At 40.3% G+C, this 25,046-nt stretch overlaps 1 protein-coding gene across 3 annotated transcripts; it reads right to left on the bottom strand.

Moving 5' to 3' along the window:
- Positions 1–204: 204 nt before the first annotated feature.
- LOC110985533 (ATP-binding cassette sub-family C member 9-like) lies at positions 205–23,839 on the bottom strand. 3 transcript variants are annotated; one of them, XM_022246613.2, is made up of 31 exons: positions 22,930–23,838; positions 20,579–20,812; positions 19,289–19,477; positions 17,766–17,921; positions 17,417–17,572; positions 17,159–17,293; positions 16,669–16,831; positions 16,213–16,253; positions 15,734–15,976; positions 14,640–14,849; positions 13,059–13,137; positions 12,557–12,662; positions 12,033–12,131; positions 11,271–11,436; positions 10,911–11,048; positions 10,310–10,493; positions 9,689–9,894; positions 9,297–9,460; positions 8,795–8,864; positions 7,480–7,637; positions 6,788–6,880; positions 6,282–6,384; positions 5,207–5,320; positions 4,526–4,637; positions 4,060–4,187; positions 3,878–3,956; positions 3,405–3,513; positions 3,010–3,113; positions 2,145–2,278; positions 1,562–1,624; positions 205–1,181 (listed from the first exon to the last, which is right to left on the bottom strand). In XM_022246613.2, exons 1-31 carry the CDS (start codon positions 23,551–23,553, stop codon positions 1,047–1,049), a joined length of 4,695 nt encoding a protein of 1,564 aa, XP_022102305.2. In that variant the 5' UTR covers positions 23,554–23,838; the 3' UTR covers positions 205–1,046. The 3 variants fall into 3 exon arrangements, 2 of the variants coding, with proteins under 2 accessions (XP_022102305.2, XP_022102306.2); XM_022246614.2 differs by lacking the exon at positions 22,930–23,838 and adding an exon at positions 21,603–21,746; XR_015428120.1 differs by lacking the exons at positions 205–1,181; positions 1,562–1,624 and having other exon boundaries at positions 3,010–3,159; positions 22,930–23,839.
- Positions 23,840–25,046: the final 1,207 nt, after the last annotated feature.

The following is a 25,046-nucleotide window of genomic DNA, read 5'->3' as shown; positions in this document are numbered from 1 at the left end:
AGACTTGCCCCACGCCTTGGTCAAGCCTACCGTGTGGGATGTTTGGAGAATTTCGAGACACCAAGATTCGTCATTCTTTAAATTTTGTAAAATTACCGATTTTTGTGCAAAAGATTTTTGCAATGTTCTTTTATGTACAGGATTTTTAGCAGATGTAAACACGGCAAGGACATTTTTATATTAAAGCTTAGAAACACGAAAAGGTCTCGTTGCAAACAGACATAGAATGTCTCGTTTTTATTACTGCTGTTTCGGTAGCGCAATATCTGTCCAGGTAAACCGCACCATGGACAGATACAAAATGTATGTGTAGGTGCACACGTGTGAAGACTTTAATATTGCAAACAGGATTACGCTAGTAAACAAATCCTCACATGGCTGCGTCCAAATTATTTGCACTTTCCACAACAAACAAATTCATGTATACATTTGAGTTTGCACCATGTAAAAAATATACATTCTGAATGTTGGACACGTTCATCGTTCGTTGCCGCGTCAGTACAAAGTGACAACACATCAGTTTGAGAAACCAAGATGACGGGAAAGCCTAATTGGATGGGTTTAGCCAACTTTATGCCTACCCGCCTGAGGCAACCTGAGGCAACCCATCCATGTACTATACAGAAATTAATGATTTCTAAAATATCTTTTAATTATCAACCTTGAAAAAGGCAGTTAGATATTTTCATGAGCTCATGAAAAAAAAGAAAAATTCATATTGACAATATTTCAGCTGACATGGTTTCATTTCAACGGAAACAGTAGTTGGAAGGGAAACGATAAAACACAGCTACCGCAAGAGGCTGCTCTCAGAGATTTCACACCAAGTCTGAATACAGCCTGTGGCAGTTTCTGACTAGCGCGATTGCCAACTGGTCCAATGTAATGACCCGTCGAAAAGTCAAAAATCAGTTTAATTCATCACAAGTTGGTTTACAGCTTGAGAAGTCACATGGGCGTACTACAAACGGTGCCCGCCGTTTTAAAGACTGGCCAAAACGGTTGGCATTATTCAGGGCTTCTTTGTATCTTCCATCACCAATCCCTCAATCGTCATCGACTAAGGAGGTAAAAAAGCCATCCTCGTCCGCTAGGAGTTCCTCGGGGCTACCGAACTCCACCATACGACCCCCGTCCAAGACGATAATCTTGTCGGCGTCTCGGATGGTTGCTATGCGGTGCTTTTATAGAAAACACAACAAAATTCAACAGCGTGAAAAAAGCATCTACGTGACATCTTCAGTATTTGTTCCTACTCTTGTTTCTGTTTTTCGTCGGAATTAAAACCGATGTCCCCGCTGACGTACATGCTGAAACCAAGAGTACATGTTTAATCCTTTGTCGATTTGTAGGATTCTGTGGTTTTTTTCTTACAAGCACAGATTTAACTCTCTTAATTAAAAACTAGATCTAGAATGGAGCGAACGTCTTAGGGTTTTTCTCAAACTTGTCCTTTCCCTTTGTATATTCACAAGTTATCGAGCAAACGACACAATGAAACAGTTGAATTCGCCAAACTATTATCTCATTCCTTATCGTCAAAGAGCTCCAATAAACTTACCGCAATAGTTAAAACGGTTCTGTCTGCAAATGCCGTAGCAACAACGGTCTGTAATGTCTTGTCCTGCAAGGCATCATGTACAAAACATTCCAGTTAGTTTTTAGTCACCAAAATGAAGGATAACTAAGCCAGTGACAATGCATTAGCAGATTTACAACATAAACACTCTACTCTTTGAAAACTGTAGCTTTCAAACAACCTCTTAGCTTTCTTACACCTGCTATACCTTTGACGTATTTCTCATCAATTACCTTTCTCTTGCCAACTTAAACTTGACTAGCTTCAATTGCACTGAACACTTATGAAAGGTTAAGTTTCACCGGATGAAAATTACTGGTTATAACTAATTGACACTGCACTTGATAGTACATAAACCAAAATCACACGACTTATGTCATATGACAGTATGATGTACCTTTATGCTTTCAAGAGTCAGAATTGTAGCTTCGTTAACGATAAACATAACTTTAAATGACCAAAATGCATTCGATATCTTATCTTAATTATGGAGCTTGTATGAAATTAAAAGAACCTTAAATTTCAGCAAAGGCATCCGGAATGGATGAATTTTAAAGTAAATTACCGTTTCCATGTCTACTGAAGCCGTGGCTTCGTCCATGATGAGGATGCGAGACTTTCTGAGGAAGGCTCGAGCCAGGCAGAACAGCTGCCGCTGACCAACGCTGAAATTCTCACCGCCTTCATTCACCACTGCATCTGTGGGGCGGATTCAAAGGACAAGTCAAAGTCCAACAAATTGTCACAACGACTAACATACATGGCGTGAATGTATCTATCGATTGGACTGTATTGGCTTCACGACGAGTAGAGATAAACTAGAAATATGGGATGTGAACTCCCAAAACCCTTCACATGTCGCCTTAACAAATTTCATGATGATGTTTTGAGATGTTTTGGATAATTCGACGGTTTATTGCTATTTTCATAAATATCTCAATTGTCATTCTTTTACACAAATTCCACTTTTTACAAGTACAATTTTATTATCCTCCATTTTTTGTGCAAATTCAATAAAATGCTACAATGTAAAGATTGATCATGACAGCGTGTAACTTCACAGATAGATATCCTAGAATCTGGAATAAACCAGTTTTGACAAAAGCATAGTCTTCATTAATTCTTTGTATATCGTGCCAGTTTTATTGACAACGTGTTTCCGGGAGGTTAAGGCAACAAAACGAACAGCAAAAGAGGAAATGTGAGCTTGGCATAATGTTTCCCCTCTACCTCTGGTTCTGTTTTTCTTTGCTGCCACTACCGACAAGCGTTTGCAGTTCTAATACCATTCTCAGGTTTTTAAAAACTGATTTCTAAGGTTTTGTGCAGGTGCGGCAATTTCCTCACAAACGACTCTTCGCATCTCAAAATTTATTTCTGACTCCTGTCAAACCAAATTAAACAAAACGAACTTCCAGTCTTTAACCTACCGAGTCCCCCGTCCAGTTGTGAGACAACATCTTTTAGCTGTGCGATCTCCAGGGCGTGCCACATTTCGTCGTCTGATACGTTCCGTTCAGGATCCAAATTTGTCCTTACAAAAACAGACTTCAGGTGATTGATTTGCGGCAACAAAAGGCCTAGGGAAAAGTTATCAACCTGAGGACTATGAATGTCCTCTAAGACGGCAAGCAACTGCCAGGATATACACAATGGCCACCATATAATGAAAATGATATGTCATTACGCAATGCATCCTGGCATTTCTGAAATGGCACAAGTCATCCTCCGACAGTCCCAAACAACTCGCTTAAATTTGAAAAAGCAGCACCCCTTACAGAAGCATGAAAGAGAAAAAAGATTTGATTGCCATGAAGTGATTTACCTGATAGGTCCAGTAAACAGCACTGGGTCTTGTGGGATGATAGATATTTTGCTCCTGAGTGTAGTCAGAGGCACACTCATGATATTCATACCGTCAATGAATATCTGGCCTGATGGAAACAGAATAAAACTACATAATATACCAACTACAGCCCACATTCTAACTACTGTACATCCAAAGTCATATACGGATTAAAAGTGCTATAGTTTCATTTTAAATATCATTCAGTAATATCAAATTTTTTTAATAGCTTTAAGACACTAATCGTAACAGTAGTAAAACCCTTTGCTAAATCCTTCCGTGTGAAAAGACGGTGCTGTGAGTAGTTTAACGTTAAGACAAAGATATTAAAAACCTTCACCAAGGCCCACTACTGATTTCAAGCGTTCACGACAATGTGTCACACGTCATTAAATTCCAGATGCATAGTCTGCGTACGTTGCAATCTACTCATTACTTTAATGACAGGATACCTTCAAAGATATCAATGATTCTCAGCAATGCCAGGGTCAGGGACGACTTGCCACTTCCAGTTCGGCCACAGATACCGACCTGGAGAAAAGGAACCAAACACAATTGTCAGCTTTCTCCGACTAGGGGACGAGGATATCGCTAATCACAAGACGGGCGAAGCATTCGCTATACGTCTCCTCACCTTCTCCCCCGATTTCAGGTACACTGACACATTCCTGAGCACAGCTTCAAGATCTTCTGCATATCGGACTGAGACATTGTCGATGCGTATCTCTCCACTGTGAGGCCATCCGGCTGAAGGTTCGGCACCTGATATCAACAAAGAATACAACAAAATGATTTAAGGCAGAATGTAACGGAAAACTTAGGTGGCTCAGACTACCAACTGTAAAACGGAGATAATCAATTAAAAACACCATAATTAATTTGTCTAGGACCGATGGTCTTTAGTAGAAACTGTAGCCTTAGGCCTATACAAGGTGTAAAGTGCCATCCATTCTGACACTTAACTGTGAATGCTTACAGCTCAACCTGTATGGTAAAATTCGATATACGTCTAATGTGGCTTAACAGATCAGCAAATTCCATACACTTAGAGAAACTGATGCGTTACCAGCAAAAGTTACATAAAGATGCGATCATCTTGCCTGAATAGTCCTCTCGGTCCACCTCGCTGTAGAACTGGATTCGCTCCACGGCGTTCATCTGCATCTCCACCTGGGTCCGACCTCTCATGAGATAGTTGAGAAAGTTAGACATCTGCAAATAAGGGAAATTTAAATGTGAATTTGTCACATTAAAGCCTTTTATAAGTCATTAAAGCCATGAGAATACATTTAGTGTGGTTCTTTTTAAATGTAGATCAAGTTCTAAAATGGTCAACCTCCCTTCTGTTAGTCTTAGGGATCAGAAATGACTTTTCTTTATTGCCACTTGACAATAGTCATAAAGTTTTGTATGTCTGATGAGATGCCCTGGTAAACGCTATCTAGGATACTAGATTTTCAAAGTGTTCTAAATGCATTTTACACATTATGCCAACCAAACGGCTGGAATATATAAGTAATGCAGTTTTGGACTGAAAACAAATGAGAGTGCTCACAAAGGCAATGTACGCGTATCTGGCAAAATAAAGAAAACTGTTGCAAAAAAAGGGAAATGAATAGAACAGTCGCAAAGCACAAAGGTTGAGAACATTTATATTGAAAACAAAACAGGATGACGTGCATAGACTTTGTGCCTTCCCTTGACCACTTCCGCGCAAGAAATCGCACAGAACCATACCATTTTGGCAGTTTAACCTATACCGTCACCAGTCGTAAACTTACCTGCAGGCTGTAAGCAGAGCTCAGACCCACCAAGCTGGCATTAATACCAAACGAGAGCGCGCCAATTAACGTGGATCCAGTCGAGAGAAGCACAAACAGAACTCCGAGGGCGTCCTGAGTAAAGAATATACGACAACGGAACTTCATTTTCACATGCAATTTAAGTAGACTTTTGCCGTCCAACGTTAAAGGCAATCATGCAAACATCATCGCTTACGCAGGAAATAAAAATCAGTTCTATTTTCACACGCTTGATATGAATGTAAATGGGACTGCAGAAAGACTAGCTCTACTTAATGGATGCAAATTAACTTGTAAAAGTTAACTTCACGTTTCTTGTTGTAACTTAGATTCAATTTGGGAATAAATATGTGCTTGGTCGGTCTTAAACAAACGTTTAAACGTGCGATTAAGACCAACTCAGGAGAAGGAATGCGACTAATACTCGAGCCGCAGGCGAGGGTTTTACCAGCCTTCATTTTCATTAGTTGCTCTTAGACCACCCAAGCACATTATTTATTACCGTTCATAAATACCGTTTTAGTCAGAGAGTCAAAAGAAGTCATATACAATAAATTTCTAAGGATTTCGTTCAGGAATTTTACTTTAATTATCTCGAAAACCCCGATATATATATCGGATATGATATATCCCTTGTGCAAGTAATCCAGTGGAATATCCTTTCGTGGACTTGGCACACGTGATGTGAGTACTGATTAAACTGTCTCGTATCCAGGTGCCAGCGCGTTTTCATGCAGCGAGCATTATCAAATCGAGGCGGGCATTATCAACTGTTAACACAAGGTCATGTTGCGCGTTGTTGAATAGGGAAACTGTCTTAGGTATTTAGGAGTAATAACTTAACTTAAGCCTCATCGCAGTTACATGAAGTCGATCACCATAATATATTATATTCATTCCAATTATCTCTGTGCAAGGGCACATCCAAGCTTTCATTTGCAGTGATGCAGGTTTATTAGTGGAAATCAATGCCAGCCTGCGTTTTCAAGTTGCAATGAGACTAGGAACACAATAACTGTAACCAAGGCAAAATTTGTCCTCTGAAAACACTTACAAGCCGAACTGCCAGCCATCTTGCCCCAACCTGCACATAAAGAAACGCCGCGGTGTTTCTGTCGATTCGAGCGAGGATGGTGTTGTAAAATCTATTCTCGCATCTGTAAGAAAAAAGAGAATAATAAGACCATAAACAGTGGCCATTTTGTCAACAAGTTGGGAGATTAGTTTCAAAAATGTGAAATTTAAGTATTTAATTTTTTTAAAAAGTGACATTTCAAATCTAGACATGAGGAACTTGGACTCAATAGTTCAATGTCTGAAGTACAAAAACATAATTGTGGCACACATGTATAAACAACACGTTGACACAATACCGGAAGATATTATTTTATTATGTACAATGTTAATCAAATAATTCAAAACAAAGTTATCTGCTCGACCTATTTCCAACTGTTACTTAGCACTTTCATTTCGCTTATGATATACGAAACTTATAAATAACCCAGAAGAAAACCCTCAGAAAATGGCAGATGCTTTAAACGCAAGACCACGAGCTCGTACCTGTAAGCTCGGATTGTGGTCAGTCCACCGAGACTCTCTGAGAAGTAGGCAAAGACGGGAGATTTGCTGATGCTCTCCAGTCGTTGAAGCTCTCTGGGTACAGAAATCAACACAGTCCAATTACTTTTCGCCAGGCGCGGTTCTCCACGGTGGCAGTACATTTAAGCTATACTTCCTTTTGGGTATGGTTTCCCCCAATCCATCAGCTAAAATGCGTGCCCTCTCGTAAAAACAACTCCATTAGAATTTGTAATTTGACCATATTTCAGGTATCTTTTCCTCCATATCTTTTCGCTCTTTGCTCAGATCACGATGTAACGCTCTCTCCCTTCATACCATTTTCTTTCTGAGAACAAATGGCTGCAAAGTCTCGCATTATCGCTTTTGCAAAGGTGACTTGAAGGCTTTGTCTCTTTGGCGTCGTCAGTGTGCCGAGCTATGAATAACCGTACACGCATAGAGAGTTGGTGTCACATCAGACCAATTCGACCCCCACTGCAAGGCATCGAAAATATCCCACCGAAAGAATCAAGCTCTGAAAAAGTTATAATTTTGAAATGAACATCATGCACAAAGAATTAATATCAGCCCTATGATAGTTGCAAGTATTTGGCTACTGCAACTCGAGGGAGGTAGGAGCAGGCTGTGCACACACATTGTTGAAGAAAAAGTACTGCATTATTGTAACTTACCTGGAGGTGGCTAAGTAGAACCTCTGTAGTATGTAATACACAATGGCTATTGGGATGACAAACACAAGGAAGATGGGCATGACCACGCCCACTACAACCACGGACGCTATAATCTGCATGATGCTGATGACGAAAAAGTTGTACGTGTCCGGTAGTCTCTGGTTAAAGGGCGTGAGAAAAAAACATTGAAATATGCTATGCATGTTCAGTTTTAGCACACTATTTTGTACCATGCAGTCTCTGTCGGGAACTTTGTTCCTTTAAAATAAGATCTGAAGGTTTGCATGGTGGGTATGCGTATCGCAGGTGGTTTGCAGTGACACCATGTAGCTTGAGAAATCGATCACTTGGTGAGCACGTGTGGCTCCTTTTGGAGTTACCAGCTTTTTTTGGAGCCACGCATGCTCACAAGGAGATCAATCTTTCAAACTACATGGCATCACCGCAAACCACTTGCCATACTTTTTTGTACATTCGTCAAACTTTAAACTTAAAAAACTTAAATAAAAGTCCTTTCTTCTATTTTCTCTATTATAGTGTAAATTAAGCCAATACTGATGTTAAGAAAACCCTCTTATGGCGTTTTCCATGCATGCTTGCACGCCAAATTAGTTTCAAATAGCAGTGTGAATGCACATAAATTCATTCAATCGTTAAACAGAATCTCATTTCTAGTAATCATCAGAATTGAAATTGACTTGGAGTTAAAGGGCACGGGGCTCATACATTCATTCTTTTTTTCTTTTCATTTTTTACTGGTTTTAGGGGCAGAGTGGAGCCATATTCGCTTTTGTGCTACTGCCGATTTGCACATTCTAGAAATAAAAGTGACGTCATTTTGGGAAAAGAGTTGACATACTAACGCACGGATTGCCAATAGATTGAGTACTTAGCTCTCTGAAACGTTCGTCTCTTTGGTAATTCGTTGCTGTTTGAATTGAAAAGAGTAGGCCCTTCAATAATCACTAATCAATCACTTATCAATAAACACTTGAAAAGTGTTTAAAAATACACTCTTCAAATATATTCACTAAGATCGAATGTTTGGTAGTTTTCAAAGTAGAAATTGTCACAAATGTCTATAGGTACAACCCGTATTATGGGATCTTAGACGTTGGGAGAACACATTTCGGCTGAGCAAAAGTACAGCTGTACGTGTAAATCAATAGGGTTTCAAAACTTTAAAAAATAACCAGTATAGTCAAATAAAATAGAGGGAAATTTCTCCATTGCAGAGGTAAGGCTTTACAAACAACAGGACAAAAGTTTAAATCCTACAAATGCATTTACACATTTTCTGGACTTTAATACTCACAAAATCCATCATCTGAATGTCATTAGAAAATCGATTGAGGATCTGTCCAACGAGAGTAGTGTCAAAAAACCTGACCAAAAAAACAAAACAAAAAGCAAAGCACAAGAGGACAATTAGAAATTGTAGTCTTGCAGACGAAAGCCTTAGTGAATAAGGCTGTGAATAAGGGGGTTTCTTCACCCCCCCTTCATTGTCTTCTTCACTCATTATCATCCTGTAATTGGCGCTAAATTTGCTGTTGGATGAACTGATAGATAGATATATTAGGGGAAATTTCATTTTCGTTTCGGGGGGCATTTCATATTTCCATAGTTGGGAATGTTGTGCAAATTTAATTTCAATTCAGTGTCTGCATAGAAATGGGTATGTCCTGTGTAAGATGATCGTACGTTATTGTTTGCCACCATTTAGTAATCCTTCCTGCAACGTGAACCTATGTGGTATAGACAAAAGAAGCTACTGCACACCAACGTTAATCTGGGAGTCTTAATTTGTGCAGTACCTCATTGGTGCTCGTATGATATTCCTCAGCATTCTCAGGTGTAAGCGCTTGGCGGCGACCATGAATGACAGAATCATTATAGCGGTTGATAGTGCTTGACTTAGTGCCGCCGCGACGGACAGGCATGCGTAGCCAACAAGATACTCGGTGTAAGTTCTTGCAGTCTGAAAATAGAAGATGAGAACTGACTACACTACTCTCTGTAGAGTAAAATATGATATTTCAGTCTTGGAATAGAAGGGTTTCGTGTTACATGCAAGAATTTCGAGAAATTAAAGCAGTTTCAATGTTCAAGTATTCTTCGCGAACTAGGGTATCACTAGGCTGGCGCAATATTGAACATAATATTAACTTGTTGAAAAAATTTTTCTTCGGAATGATTTTTCTCTAACCTCGTTGGATAAGCCAGCTTCTGACCATTCAGAGAGCCAGAAGTTGGTTGTAACAGACAATGATGTTTGTAGTGCCCCAACCACTCCAACTAAGAGGATTAAACCCCAGCCAACGCTCCCTAGCAGGTACAGGTACGTCTTGTAAGACACCGATCCGCGCACCATTTCTTCCTTCTCTATCAGCTGTCCATCCCCTTTTGCAATTTCTTGAGATAGAACACAATAAAGGCAAGACAATTAACACTTTGCTTCAATTGGAACGCTTCAAGTTTATGAGAATTGACAACGTTCCATTAATTCTTGATAGCGTGAAGGATATGATAACAACCTAAACTTGAATGAGATTTTTTTCGTTTTTAAAACATTTGCGTGTTTGGGGATGAGTCCTTTTATAACGCAAGATACAGAGTTTTGTTACATAAATTCGGAATCAGAATCAAACACAACGTCGTTTCATTGATGACATTTTGATGGAATTTTGCTCTTTTACTCACACTACAGCTGAGGGTCTATTTCGCGTTTGTAGTTGAAAATCAAAGGAAAATTGAATTTTATTCCTAAAATAAATAGACCATACTTTTGTGATGGAAATCAAAAGCTTCAATAATAAATGCAATGAACCTGCTGATGTAAGGGAAACGTTTCGTTTCAACTTAGAGCGTTCTTCTTCAGCACTCTCGGCCTGATCATTATCCCATCCCGCTGCTGACACCTGTTTGATCTCCTCATACATCTCGGGATCTGCCTTAATGATGTCGTTCAAACTCCCACTAGCGGCAATGGTGCCATCTTTCATCTCAAGTATCTGAAAGCATGCAAGCATACAAGTACTTAATGGACGAAACTCTCTATGACACCTTGAGAATCGATGATGTACTACAAAGGTTGAAAGTTACATATTAATCATTGAAAGTACAGTTCGTCGGACTGAAATGAAACGACATTTCTACTTGTCATAAGATAGATTGCCAGCAAATTATCTTTTCCAAAGTAAAAAGAAGTTTTATTTTGTCCGTATGAATTTTCCAGTTACTGCGTACAAGATATTTCAGTTTTGAAGTAACTACTGATTTCCTTCCTTTTTCAACAAATAAGATGAAATAAGTAACAAACAATCTATGATGCTCCTGGTTGTACATCGTCATTTCATTTTAGGGCTAGCTTTCTTTCTTTGTGAGGATTTGCAGCTAAGGTTACACATACTGAACTGTTGACCTCTTACCAAGTCAGCTCTACTGAGATACTGCAGTTGGTGGGTCACCAGAATGACAGTTTTGTTATTATTGACGAGTTGTTTCATGATGCCTTCTTCGAACAGTTGACGTCCGACATGCACGTCTAACGCCGAAAGCGGGTCGTCCTATATATTACATTTGATGCAAATTGATAAAAAAGCAAATTACAAACAAGCAATTAGCAAACTACTCCAAGAAAGTGAAATACGTCAACAATACAAGTGGTATTTTTACATTGACAAAGAATTAGAACACACTACGAAGAATTGTTATTAAATTTTCCGTCCATGTTCGCTGCTTTACTGTTACCAAACTGTTTCTAAATTCAGCGAATTGAATCAATTTACCAAAATGACGATGTCGCTGTCAGCGTATACCGCTCGCGCTACACTGACACGTTGCTTTTGACCTCCGCTCAAGTTGATACCTTTCTCGCCAATCTCAGTCTTGTCTCCGGCCGGTAAAATGTCAATATCTGGCAGAAGTGCACACGCACCTAAAACTCCGTGATACCTGCACATTGGAAGCAATGTTAAATGCCTTGACGATGCAGTTCTAAATATACAGACAAGAAATAAGGCTCCATTGCTGACAACTCCTTATAAATTACTTCCCATCTACAGCACTGATAAATTAAAGCACTTCTTGAGCTTTTCAAAAACCCTTATGATTCACTATCAAAATCACAAGGTTTCCATGTACTTTTTTCTCTCATTTTCTCACTGGAAGAAAAAGGCATAGACGGAACAACATAACAAAAACACCCATAATGCCAAGCAAACCAGCTCGAAAACTTCTTTTTTTCTTCGTTTGTGCCCATGACCCAACATAATGACGCAGAAGCTGGTACGTAATTCAGGCAATACCATAATATATTTTGGCCTGGTTCCAAACAGGGTTTTTTTCCTCTGAAATTTAAAAAGCCTCGTTTGCTAACAGCGAAGGTTAGTTGGACCGGGTGCGAGAGTTACTTGCTGGCATGAAATTCAGACTAATGACTTAACCTACTCACACTGGATGACCTGTAATGGGCCAGAACACTAGCATAAGTATTTTCAGTAAAATAATTCTTTAAAATGAAAAAAAAAAAGTAAAAAGCCTGTGCACACCGTTTGTTATCCATCTTTGATGAAAACAGGATGTTGTCTCGCAGAGAAGCATTCATTAGCCAAGGCCTCTGTGCTGCAAATGCAATACGCCCTTTTTCTCTGAATCATAAACACAAAAGAAAAGAGATTAAGCACCCAATTTATAGAAAATTGATCTGTTCAACAATGCAGATATTTATTCAGCAGTGTTACGCATTGTAGCCTATTTACGGAGAACAAGTAGATGTGTAACTATGATTTTAAAAGGGAAGGTTAAGAGATTTTCCTCATATGTCCTACATTTAATATTCCAAGCGTACTTCAATGATTTGCTTTCATAAAAAGATTCACATCAAAACAGCCAGAAAACACATTAAGGCCCACAAAATCTCCAGTATATAAGGAAATTACAGGACTGAGAAGAAAAGGGTATACTCATTAGCCAATTTAATATTAGACGCTAGCATCTGCAAACGTCTTTGGGATGTCGTATTTCAACAATGGTAAATTCCCACAGAGAAATATTCAAAGGCACATGTACTTACCCATTGATGTAAACATTCCCAGAGATTGTCGTCATCTCATTTAAGATAGAAGCTAAAAGAGATGACTTTCCGCTTCCAACCGCGCCAATCACCATGGTCAATTTGCCTGCACCAGATTGTTTTAATACGGAATCGACAAGAAAATTCAACGTCATCGGAAAATTGTATTTAAAAAATTACGAAAACGAGATGTGTCTGCACAGGACCTCTCGTTAGACAAATGTAGTTAGTACTCCCTTTCGGTGAAAAAACCTCTGTTAGGAAATTATCCGAGACGTATTTCATTCAGTTAAATTGAGTGGCTTTTTCCTATAATAATTGCTGACTAATAGTTTCATCTCTATGTGTAAAATAACACGTCACAAAGCGAAAGTAAATAAAAGCAAAGTCCTTATTTTCACCAAAGACACATCGTAGATGTGTGATAATCCACCTAATTCGAAACAAATTTGAAACTGAAACGAATCTTCCTCCCTTGTACTCAATTTGCAACTTTTCCTACCAGCTGGTATTTGCACGTTCACGTCGGACAAAGTAGGTGAAGTACTTTCTGGATCCCACGCGAAATTGCCACCCGTGATCTGCATTTAAAGTTTGTACAATTTCATTAGGAAGTTTGAAATCCAAGTTTGTACCATAACCTTTCATTCAAAACAATGTACCAAATCGTGAACCCTAATAATACTGCATTTAAGCCCTACACGGGCGGCGCACGGTTCCAGAGGGTGTTTTAAATAAAAGCCAAAATGTAAGCAGCAACACAGGTACATTTTAGGTGCAAAATAAATATTTCATATAATGATTGTCCATATTTTGTCTCCAATTTACTACATTTCAGTCTCTATAAATAGTCGCCGACCGGACATTATGCTGACGGGAACTTAGAAAGCACTGCATGTTGAAGTGTTCTACTGAAAGCGAAAGTAGTGATTTTTAGTAATGTTTAATTAAAAAAAGTCTTGCAATACAGAGATTATAAACGACAGCAATCTTTCCACTCAGTGCTTTTATTATGGGGATATGCACAAGAGGTCTGCTCGTGTATCCCTATAGAGTACTGAAGTGTGACGTCATTTTGAACCATTAAGTACAGTGCAAAGGAATGGGGTACGAGCACTTGTTGGTTCACTTGCTGGTTCTGGTGCTGCTGCCTTTTACACACTAGAGTTTTAGTTGCACGTTCTGCGTGAACGCGAACGCGAAGAAGTGTGGACTCCTGCTTTGTGCATATTGTCTCTCACGTCTGGGGTAGTTCGCACAGACGTCCAATACGTATAACATGGGAAGTTCAAGTTGAATCAAAAAGTGAGAAACTGCAACTTTTTTGGAAGGTTTAAAACTATGCGGTGAACATTTGCTGATATGAAATGGACATCTTTGGAAAGTGCAAAGGTTATGCAAGTGGGATTTTTTCATGCTTGGTATGTGATGACCGATTACACTTCTTTTGAGCGATTTACCGGATGTGATTGATCATTTGTCCCTTTATTCGAGTATTCATTGGAAGATGTACATTTTGTGCGGAACGTGCATCTAAACGTTCAAACTGGAATTTGACGCCCGCACAACTGTGCGCGATAAAAAAAATTGTCACGTTCACGTAATACGTGCATCTAAACCTCCTTACTAATTGTGCGCGTGACCTATTCACCGTGAACAAACGGAGTACGCACGCGTGTTGGTTCACGCGCTGTTTCTCGCTGTAATACCTTTTACACGGAATTATGCGTGTGACGTATTCATTTCGGTATGGAACAAAACACTGACCAGGAAGATGTCCGCCATGCATAACCTCTATTCATGAAAAGGCGTTAATATTCTTGTATAGCATCCGATACGCCGCACTCTTTGAAAGCCCGACTCTCATTTTCATTATCGTTTCTTAGTGGAAATCACATTTTTGATTCATTTTTGGAGCAAATTATTTTACAGTGGAGGTGGCCTCAAACCGTGTTGAAAAAAGCGCACCCATAATGTAATGTTTCAAATTCAGTGTAAAAAGAAATCTAACAGTCTTACCTCAACGTCGTTTCCTCAGAGATTCTAATTCGTGTATTACAAATGCCCTATCAAACTGCCTTACCTTAATGGCTATGCCTTGGTCTGAATTGCTCGTGGAAGCGTCAGGCAAATCTTTGCCCCGTAAAAGCGAGACGCTACTCAACATCAGCGCTCTCTCGGTGTCATCACTCTGATCATCTGAGTCGTCGGCCTGGGCGCCAATGGAGACCGTTGGCTCGCTCAATGCCTCGTCCAATTTGCGAAATACTACCCGGCTACTATCACTGTACCCCTGTAATCAGAATACATAGATTCTCCATTATGCAGGTCCTTCCTGAAACTTTGCACAATTCTGATAGCTGAAGATGAAAACATTCATGCACCAACGGTTGCCATGTCGCGGACGCCGGGCATCTGTTGATTATAAATGACTGTTGCGTTCTGACATAAAACTGAGTTGAATAGGTTTAAGTAATGGTAGTGACAGCATAGATTGAAAAACAAGATATATGGACTTAATGTGATTTCTTGATAAAGATTTGGTAACCAGGTATGAGGTAGTAATCGTATGAGCGACAGGTAGTTGCAATTTGTGTATAAAACATGTTGTATACAATGTACTTCAGGAACTGCTAACGACATCAAACTGAGCTGAATAGATTTAGTAACGGTAGAGACAGCACGGATCGAAAAAAGATGCATCACTTTAATGTGCTCTCTTGATAAAGGTATGTTACACAGGAATGAGGTAGTATTCGTATGAGCAGCAGGTAGTCGCACTTTGTTCAAAATACATTTTGTATGTCGCACAATACTTCAGGAACTGCAGTAGGCCTACATCTCATCTTCCCGTAAACCAGACGGTATAGTATGTGCATACACACACCAAGCCATGAAGATATCACATTCAAATGTACAATTCGCCCCACGTAGGGAAAATCAAAGCAATAAAAAAATTACAGACAAGGTGGACGCTTTCAGTTGCTTTGCATGCTCAAAGGTTTATCCATAATAATTCCACAACTTAAATTGCAGAATGGGGTTTTGGTTACAGATTACCGTGCATTTATTTGTAGATGATGTTTCTGAAAAGAAAGTCCACTCTTGTGCGCACAGAGAGTTAAAATAACCATCTAGTTTTCCGTTTACATCCAATCATGACTCCTGCTTAATTACCTTCTTCTCTTTACACTTTACTTTTCCTTCGGTGTCCATTGGCAGGGCATGGTCCCCCTTTACTTGAGGCGCCAGGAGAAATTTTATAATACGCTTGGAACTCACAAACGAGCCCACAACAGATGACACCGACGCAGGCATCACCAAGAGAGGGATCGCGATCAAATTAAATAAGGACAGAGAGGAGAATGTGATTTCAGGCGTCAATGGTTGCCCCGAGAGTGGCTCAAATGTTATAAACGCCTGGGGAGTTAAAACAGAGATTCAAACAAAATTTCAATCTATAGATACGAGCTGTTAATAAGAAATAATGTCGAGACTATCATCTGTCCACCACTACTCATTTGACAAAGTCAGATAGAGGAACGCTAACGCTTTCCAAAGTCAATTTCTATACCTCAGTGCTCTGCTAAAACGGGAATCTAATAATTAGGGAGTTTCCAAGTGAATCAACAACAGAAAACGGGTGCTTTACTTACGACCAACGTGACCAAGACTGGGACGCCAAAAGTAAAAGACACTGCAACAAACAAGAAAAATCTTGGCGTCGACTTTCGTTTTTTAGAAAAAGATAATATAACTTCGACTCTGTGAATTAAAACCGAGAAAGCCCTACAAACGTCTATTTGGCAAATCAATAATAACTTATACGATATACAACGTTGCGAATTAATTACTTCCACTTTTGGGGGGAAAATGGAAAAATCCTACACAATCAAAATCCTAAAAAAAAGCAAAGTTACGAAATGAAAATAAAGCTAGTCATGCTGATTTATAAACTTTTGATAAGCTGTGTGATTTTTAAAAATTCGGTAAAAATTATGTAATCGAAGACAATGAGGCACATATACTTCAATTTTCGTTCAAACCTCGTCAGCGCGTTTTGCTATTTTGCCAACAGGTTGGCCTTAACGCATGTCATCCGTTTAGCTTACCTGAAGTTATCAGGCACAGATTGATGTAAAGTAAGTTGCGTATTTCTTCCTTCCGAACTACCTCTATTGCCTTGCTGTACAACTCCTCCCACGCATACATCTTCAGTAGTTTAATTCCTTGCAGCAGCTCGTTGGTCAGCTTCAAACGTTTGTCGGAGCAACGCTGCAACGAGCATTGCATACCAGGACTCTAAAGTGCTTATCTGGATGTTTCGAGGGTGGTTTGTTTCAGTCAACCACCTTCAACCTATCGAGACTCCAGATTCGTAATCTCGTTAATTTGAAGTAGATTAAGCCACTCAAATCACAAGACTGATAACTTTTGATCCCCGCTCCACAGCTTTTCGGATTAAAATGAAAAAAACAGAGAAGTATCACTTGGAAACTTCACTTCCCTTCTATTGGGAAGTTCACAAAAGTGGGGGGGAAACTGTTCGGGAAAGTTTTCACTTTTCCTTTGCTTTGTTTTGATACCAATTCAACCACTTACCAGAATAGCCTTCTGTTTGTCGACCATGATGGCTGCAACTTTAAACTGAATCGGAAGAACAACTATGAACAAGGCCGCTCCAAGAAACGCCGAAAACCCAATTTCAAAGTACAGGAAGATGAGGATGATGGCAATCTAAAATGATAAACGACATGCTTCGGAAGTCTGAAAATACTATATCGCTGTTCGATAAAAAGTTTTAGACCCGTTGCGTATTATTGGCATCGACACATGTTACTGATCGGCATAGCACATTACCTGGAATGGAGCAGACCACAGGAAGTGCATGGACTGTATCATGGTCATGACGTTGGTGGCGTCGGCTGACATGTGGTTGGTGATTTGACCCATGGTCATTTGGCCCCCAGTGGTAGCAAAAGTGGCCAGTCGCAAAGCCTTCGTATAAATCATGCTCTGGCAAGAGGAAGGGGATCGAGTTGGTACCAGCTCTATAATTCCAGTAAACACGGTTAAACTCACTCTGGTCCTTCCTAGCTATGCACACTATCTACCGCTTCAAATTTTAGAGAATAAAATCGTGAACAGATTTGAGCAGTGCCCTAACTTTCAGCTGACTTCTAAAATGTCAACAGTGTTAAAGGTTTACCTGGATTGCTGCTCGGATGTCTGCACTCAGCATGAAGGAGAGTTTGAAATGGGCATTCATAATACAAACCCTAATCGACAACACCACAAACATCGTCACAATGAGGACGAAGCCATTTGCGAAGAAATTGCTGAAAGTCACGTAATGGGGCGGAAGCTGAAAGAAAGAAATTGAGGGAGGAGGCATTCATATTCTACAAGAGTATGTACGGTATGTTTCTGTGTTCATCTCAGTTAGTGGTTGTGCACGTTCTCTGTAGAGTGAGTGGTGTAGTTGAGTTTTCGAGTGACAACAAACCAAGGCCTTCACGCAGCGTGAGTGGATTAAAATAGGGCAACGAGATGGCACGGGCGGGCAAGAACTACCTAAAATGTTTGTAAAAGGACTGTGTTCCAGTTCAAGTCCTTTTGAAATATTTGGACATTTTCGACAAACCGTTTGGTGCAAACGCTCAGATCTAGTCTCACAATCAAAAGCACTATGGGTGCACCCACGCAAAAAAGGCCAGAAATATGTCCGCCAAGCTCATGAATAAAAGTTATACACTCAAATATTCTATATTAAAGGGTCCTGAGAGCCATGGAATTGAAGAATTGTAGAAATAGGGCACTGAACCTCTAGCCTGGACTTTGGACTTACAATTCTGAGCAAATTGGGTGCCATTGGGTCCGAAAGTGGCATTATTTGGCCGTTTTGCAAAGGGATGGTTTTTTTCAAAATTGCTACTTTTCTGGGCAAGGAGATTTCCTTTATTTTAGGGGTGGTCTGCTTCTGGTGAAAATTTCTCGTAAATTCATTGGTCAACCCCCCAAACATTGAAAGAAAAATGAAAGGGGACATGTCGATCATCGTTTTGCTGTGCAGCCTGGATACCTGTGAGAGTTGTATTTTTAGAATAATTGTGAAGTATGGGGATTTATCATTGCTATATACATGTACGTGCCATGCCCTCTCCACAAAATTTAAGCTGGACACCCATTCCACTATCTCATTACGTTGATATATTTACCGCATGCAGTTGGAAACGGACCTCACCACAACATTGAGTTTGCGTGTGCATCATTTGACCCAATCACACCATACTCTGCAGTGCAATATACGTGTATTAGATTCCAGGCACAAACAGGGTTGCCGTAAATCAAAAGTCACTAGACCATAGTGTCCTAAACAGAGACGGGAGCATTTAATAGACCTCGATGGTAGACCTTGTGAAAACCTTTTCGTTGTTGGTACACTTTGCTCAAGTATTTTTCATCACACAGGGAATCCGAAGAAGCATCCACCTGGAATAATTAATGCATGCAGTGCAAGGCTCAAAAACGAAAAGGCGCTGTTTTGTATGTAAGCACGTTGTTTGGAGTGGGATAAACTTCGAACAAAACGAAGATCCTTTCGTCTCTGTCTCTTAGTGGGGAGTCTGGGGCACAGTCTGAAGGGGCTGGGAAACAACCAAGGAAAGAATTGGGCTAAATGATTGAACAACAAAGTAATTAAAGAACATGCGATGTGCTGAGTGGACTTACCAACTCGGAATCTGCTGGATAGCTGAGGGTAACAACATAGGACGTGAGAGCGCCGATGCACAAGGGACCTACAAGATTTAAGACATCAGCTGCTATCTTCAACAGAGCAGAGACCAGCATAACAGACCAGTAGGCATCAAAGTAGATCCTGAACATAGATGGTCTAGTGCCCTTTTTCTCAGCCCGAGCCTGTGGGTTCAATAAATTCAAACGCCCACAAAGTTTTGAATTCTAGCTCAGGGGTCATGGGATTTCAGACAGCACTGTTTTTTAAGCTTAAAGTATCTACAATTAAAACAAAATTCCACAAAAACAACAAAAAAAGAATACCGGCTACGCTATTTTTTTTAATGTAGTTTGTGACCGGCGACACGAAGGTGTAAGATGGGCCAATGCTAAATATGTTTTAGCCTATTTTGTGAGCCCAAAATGGGACGAATGTTCTAATCCCCGCACATTCGAGACATGAATTAAAGATCTATGAAAGCTATTGACATCTGACGAAAAAATGGCTTGACAAATAAAAATTCAAAATGGAAAGTTCAAAACAAAAATTCCCCCGCTGGCTTTGTAGAAATGTTTAGGCCTACTAAAAAAATAAAAAAGAATTAGAAAGGCTGATATTTCATTAACGTGTCAATTCAGTCTTGACTATATCTGCAACGTCAAAGGTCAACTTCATCGGCGTTTTATCCCAGGGAATAGGGGCTACATATCCCCTTCCTATACTTTATGAACATTGCCCGCTTATACGGTTTCAATACGCAACCGCTCTTCAAGTTTTCATGGCGGGCAAGTCATCCCCCTCCCACAATCTGCCACCCCCCAGTTCAGGGCATAAATTTACACCACTGGGTCCACTGGTCAGTCTGGTCTCATTGATCTTGACTTCACCGTGACCGTGTTCCTACCACGATTGTTGTCACGATGGACTTAGGAAACGGGGTCGCGGATGAGATTCCTCCCAGTGAATTGACAAGTTTGTAATTGTAATTTGTTGTGCAACGCTCAATCTGAAAAAATGCATGGGAAGACGGCCTGGTTTTAAACCCTCGAATATGATATTGGCCCGCCTGCCCATCACCCAGACTATTCCAAAGCGATTTCTAATAATTTTAGAAAAAGTTGGACAGTTGTTGGGGTTTCATTTTCATACCTTTTTAATTCGTGATGTGGTGCACAGGGGTTTATTTTTGTCAAAACATACACATGGGCATTTTTTGGGAGGACGTTTGGGTGAAGACTGCTGGTGCCCAGATTTAGAAACTGGAGATGTTGTTTTCTTTTTACCTTTTCTCTGTCAAATGCTTCTTTGAATTTCCTGTGGTTGAAATCAGCTCGATGTCGTTCCGGAATGTCACCGAGGTCGTCTTGTTCCAGGGGTTTCTCGTAGCCTTTTATGAATATAAAATTCATCCACCAGAAGGTTGCGTTGGACACGATGTTGACGTAATCATTTAGGAATCGCATGTTGCTATTCTGAAGGTCCTCGGTGACCCTTTTCCAATTTCTGGGCCAAAGCACCTGCAAAAATAAGCGTCAATAGGGTAATGTCGAAGATCAGTGAGACGAAATGTTTTGACAGAGTTTATTTGATGAAGTGCATGTCTTCCAAGTCAACCATTTAAACTGCAAAACATCTGCTAAAAGGCAAAAAAAAGTGTTTACGTTTTACTAGCAACACTGGGATGACATTCTTCTCTTCCATGTTGAAAGAAAATGAATTCCATTATAAATATTGCAACGGATGGGTATGGGATACAATACCTAAGTTTCTAATGAAAGTTCACCCATCGATCATGCAAAATGAAGGTTCTGAGTTATTAAAGACAATATGAATAGGAAGCGTATGTTTACCCAGCAAAGGCAAATTTATACTGATTGATGCTTTCCTGGGCGCACGCGCAGTAGCTGGTTTTTCTGATTTTTGGGGACTTTTGACGGTTCTGGCGCTGGAAAGGGCTGATGGCTTTGTATTGTGATTGGCTACATTGTGTACAACCTGTGGCTACGAGGTTATCACTTTCTGTTAGGGAAGCCTTATTTAATTTTTTTGGTTCGCCAATGACAATGACTGGCACAGGCAAAGTGTCGGCTATGTGATGGCCTTGGAACAATCACAGTGGGGAAATTTATCTTCTCACTAAGTATCACAGATCACGTGTCTTTTGGTGATATAGTTCATTGGTTGTATTGATCAATTTCGGATGAACGAATAAAGTGTAGTGAGAATGTTTTCAGCAATGAGGAAGAAAAACAAAAAAAAATCATTGTTAGCCGTCCGTTGTGTAACGCATTCAGTGAGCTCGCTCACCTGCCAGACATTTACCCACAGTAGCCTGCGTGTCGTTAGCAGTGACGTGACCCCGTGTGACATATTTCCTTCGCTAAAATCTGTGCAAAGCCATCAGCCATCAGTGTGCGACGAGCGAATTCTTACAACGCCAAATCTTAGTCTGGTTCTAATCCACCATTATATTAACAAGGCAGGGAATAAGACCATTTTATAATTTCGGACTTTTTTCCCCTTCACAAAAATCCTCCAGAGCAACAAATCATGGGACGGATGCAAAACCCTGTAAATATGTGTAGGAGTCAACTTTTAATTAACAAAAGAAGAACACTGTTTATTTTTAAGGACAATCGAAAACTGGCATTTGAACATCTGTCGTATGACCTCATGACGTACCCGCTATCCACTGCACCACAGACCCATCTCAAATACTATCGTAATTTAATCAGTTTCATGTAGGTCTATGTTATGTATACGCATCAAAGAGGGCGCTGTGTACTAAAATCGGCTAAAGGTTGCGGGCCAGTAAATATACGTAGGTCCAAATTTTTGTAGGCTGTCAAATTCTCTGCTGTTGGAGCATTTCGTGGCACTTTAACTGTGTGATTTGTTAAATCACGGTGGATGAAATCCAGATACAGGAATGTCAGCTTGTATTTCTGAAAGTATCAAACCAAACGGTGCCCTCCAAATTGCTCTATTTTGCCATGGAGTGTAGGCATCAATTTCCAAAATGGCCATGGGCCTCCTGACTGTTTTTATGGGTGTTTTTCTCTGGAGAGAAATATCTTCAAAAGTCATCGGTCAAGCCACAGAAAATTGAAAGGAAAATGAAAGTTGAGGAAGTGAGCTTTAATTTGATATTTGTCTTGAACACCTGTGAAACTTCTGAGCATTTTTCCTGAATTTGTGAAGTGGGGATATTCATCACTCTTGTCTATAGCAATTTATTTACTGGTCTGAACCCCTTAATACTGTTTAGATAAATTTTTGCCGGTTACAGTTAGGATATAGGCCTATGTATCCAACACTGCCTACAGTACACTATCATATAAAATCCCTTCAGTTAGACAAATTGAAAATAAGTAGGCGGCGTTGATGCATTCATGCATTACAAAGTCAGACCAGAATATAAGGCCTACAAAGCAAAATATTCATTGAAATCTTCACATGTAAATCGAATTAAAGGACCACTTTATTTCTTTCAGTTGTCTGCATTCAATTATTCATTATTTACGAAAATACGAATAGTAATTATAGCACTTCTACATGTAACTTCACCTTGGTTAATATCCACGTAATCTCTATTTTACAAAAGGAAGCATCAAAGTAAACATGATATGTTTACCTTTATTCTGATCAAATTCATCGCGTTTAGAAGAAGGACGAAGTACGCAATCACCATGAGAACGGTCACATCGAATCGTAGCACTGTGAAATTGGCAATGTTATGCTGCCTCAAGTTAACAAGGCGTAGCACTTCTCCCACCAGCGCCAAAATCCAGTAACACAGCAACGGGACAGACATGACCGGTAGCTGCCATTTCTCCATGTGATGGTAGTAAACCAGCGACATGAGCATTGCCACGAATGCAGCAGCGCTGGGGACGTAGTAGTGGGGCCGGGTCGAGTAGTGCCATACACGGTACGTCTCATCCGTAAGAACCCCCTCACCAATGGCTGCTGCTAAAACGGCCAAAGATAAAATGCCCACCAGCCACTTCACAGAGTGCCCAGGATAACACAGGAGGTAGTTCGTCTTGGGAAGGTCACGGTACTTGCAGCAGAAGCCCAGCAGAAACAAAGCCAGAGCAGAAAAGATGATGAATGCTAGGTGAGGTAGCACATCTAGCCCGTTGATGAAGCATGTGTTGCCGATCCATTCAGCCGAGAGGTCGACCAAAAGGTCAGAGTTGTTACTACCGCAGTACCACTGCCAGTCCTTGTTGTACATGTGGTTCAAGATATACATGATTGCACTGCACTTCAGGGGGGAAACATGGCGTTTCACCCAGTAAACCCAGTGTTTAAAAACACGCTATGCAAATGTCAGCATCCGTTCTCTTTTGTCATAATCATCGCTGAAATATCTTTCATCCTTCCCCCATAAAGAAACTCTCTCACAGTCGCAGTTCGTCTTATTTATACCATGGAGCTATAAAAAGGCTCCATGTTTACATGTACATGTGCATACTGACCGCGAGGCCGTCGCGTATCCGCTGATGCACGACATGTACACGTACGTGCTGTACGTGTACATGTACACACGGTCTGTAAGTAGAGGCAGTATCGCAACCGGAAAAGGGAACATTATGATAATTTATGCTGACATCATATTTGGGTCCTGGGTCACACAGCGTTACTGTGAACATAAATTATGCAGTATGTATCTGGGCAAAGTGTTGCAGTGCGGTGCATTATTACGCGCCGGTAATGTACAATACATTGGTCTGGGCATTTTTAACCTCTGAGTTCCATTGACAGAAACAGGCCATTTTAATCAAATTATTGTCGCGCACGGTACAGTCAAGCTGTGTGATGTTTTCTCCGGCTCTTTTTTGGCCCATTTCTCCCCAAACTAAAAATGTACAGGATGAATGCTCAAAAAAATCGGAATATGGGTAGTTTTGATTAAAAAAAAATACCTGTTGGCCTGTCTTGAAGGCATGTTACAACCACCTTGATGCGGCATTTCAAGATCGGCGCGCCATTTTTGTTTTCAATTCTAGGCTGAGTGACGTCGTGAATTAATATGAATACACTGATGTAGACGGCTCAAGCGAAGCGGGTACGCTGATTAACTTCCCCGGAAAAGTCGGAAGAAAATGCAAAACGTGAGCACCACAGATTGTACAATGTACAAGACTACAACAGCCGAGTGATTCAGACGTGACCTTGGGCAGACAAGACCGAAGTAGAAGTCGCGAGCCGAGCGAAGTCTTATACGCTGATGATTTTAAGAACGTAAGACATAAGTTGATAGGACTAGTTTAAAATTGTAATCTGGGTTCGTATAGCGCTGGGGAGCTCTTATCTCTCGTAGAATTCGGTGGCCTTAATAAGATCCGCCACTAGAGGGACGCGGTGTAATTTCAAGTTGTGGACACAAACAAGGCTCTCGACGGAAGCTTGCTGTTTCAATAATTTATTGTACATCTTTCATTTCCAGATAAGTAGTGACCATTGTAACAAAGCTCCAGACAGAGATTCGGTATACGCAAGTTCAAATGATTATCTCCAACCATATGGAGGAAGGAGCCTATGGGTTACACAGATCCAGAGAGATCAATAGAGTACTACATTAACTTGCAGGGCGCCGTGAAAACTCCATGCTTCCTCTGAAATTAAGGCCTTCAAAACAAGCAGGAAAGACATGTTTATCGCTCGTTCATTTTGGATGATTTGGTGACCAATTTATATCATGCATCAAAAATGGCTGCTGCAACAATGTGCTTTTAGAAAGGG

The sequence above is a fragment of the Acanthaster planci genome, linkage group LG17 (genome assembly GCF_054643075.1).
Source record: "Acanthaster planci isolate LZ-2023a linkage group LG17, COTS_SCS, whole genome shotgun sequence".
Classification (NCBI taxonomy): domain Eukaryota; kingdom Metazoa; phylum Echinodermata; class Asteroidea; order Valvatida; family Acanthasteridae; genus Acanthaster; species Acanthaster planci.
Note: the sequence above shows the minus strand (reverse complement) of the source record. Positions and strands in the feature narration are given on the sequence as shown.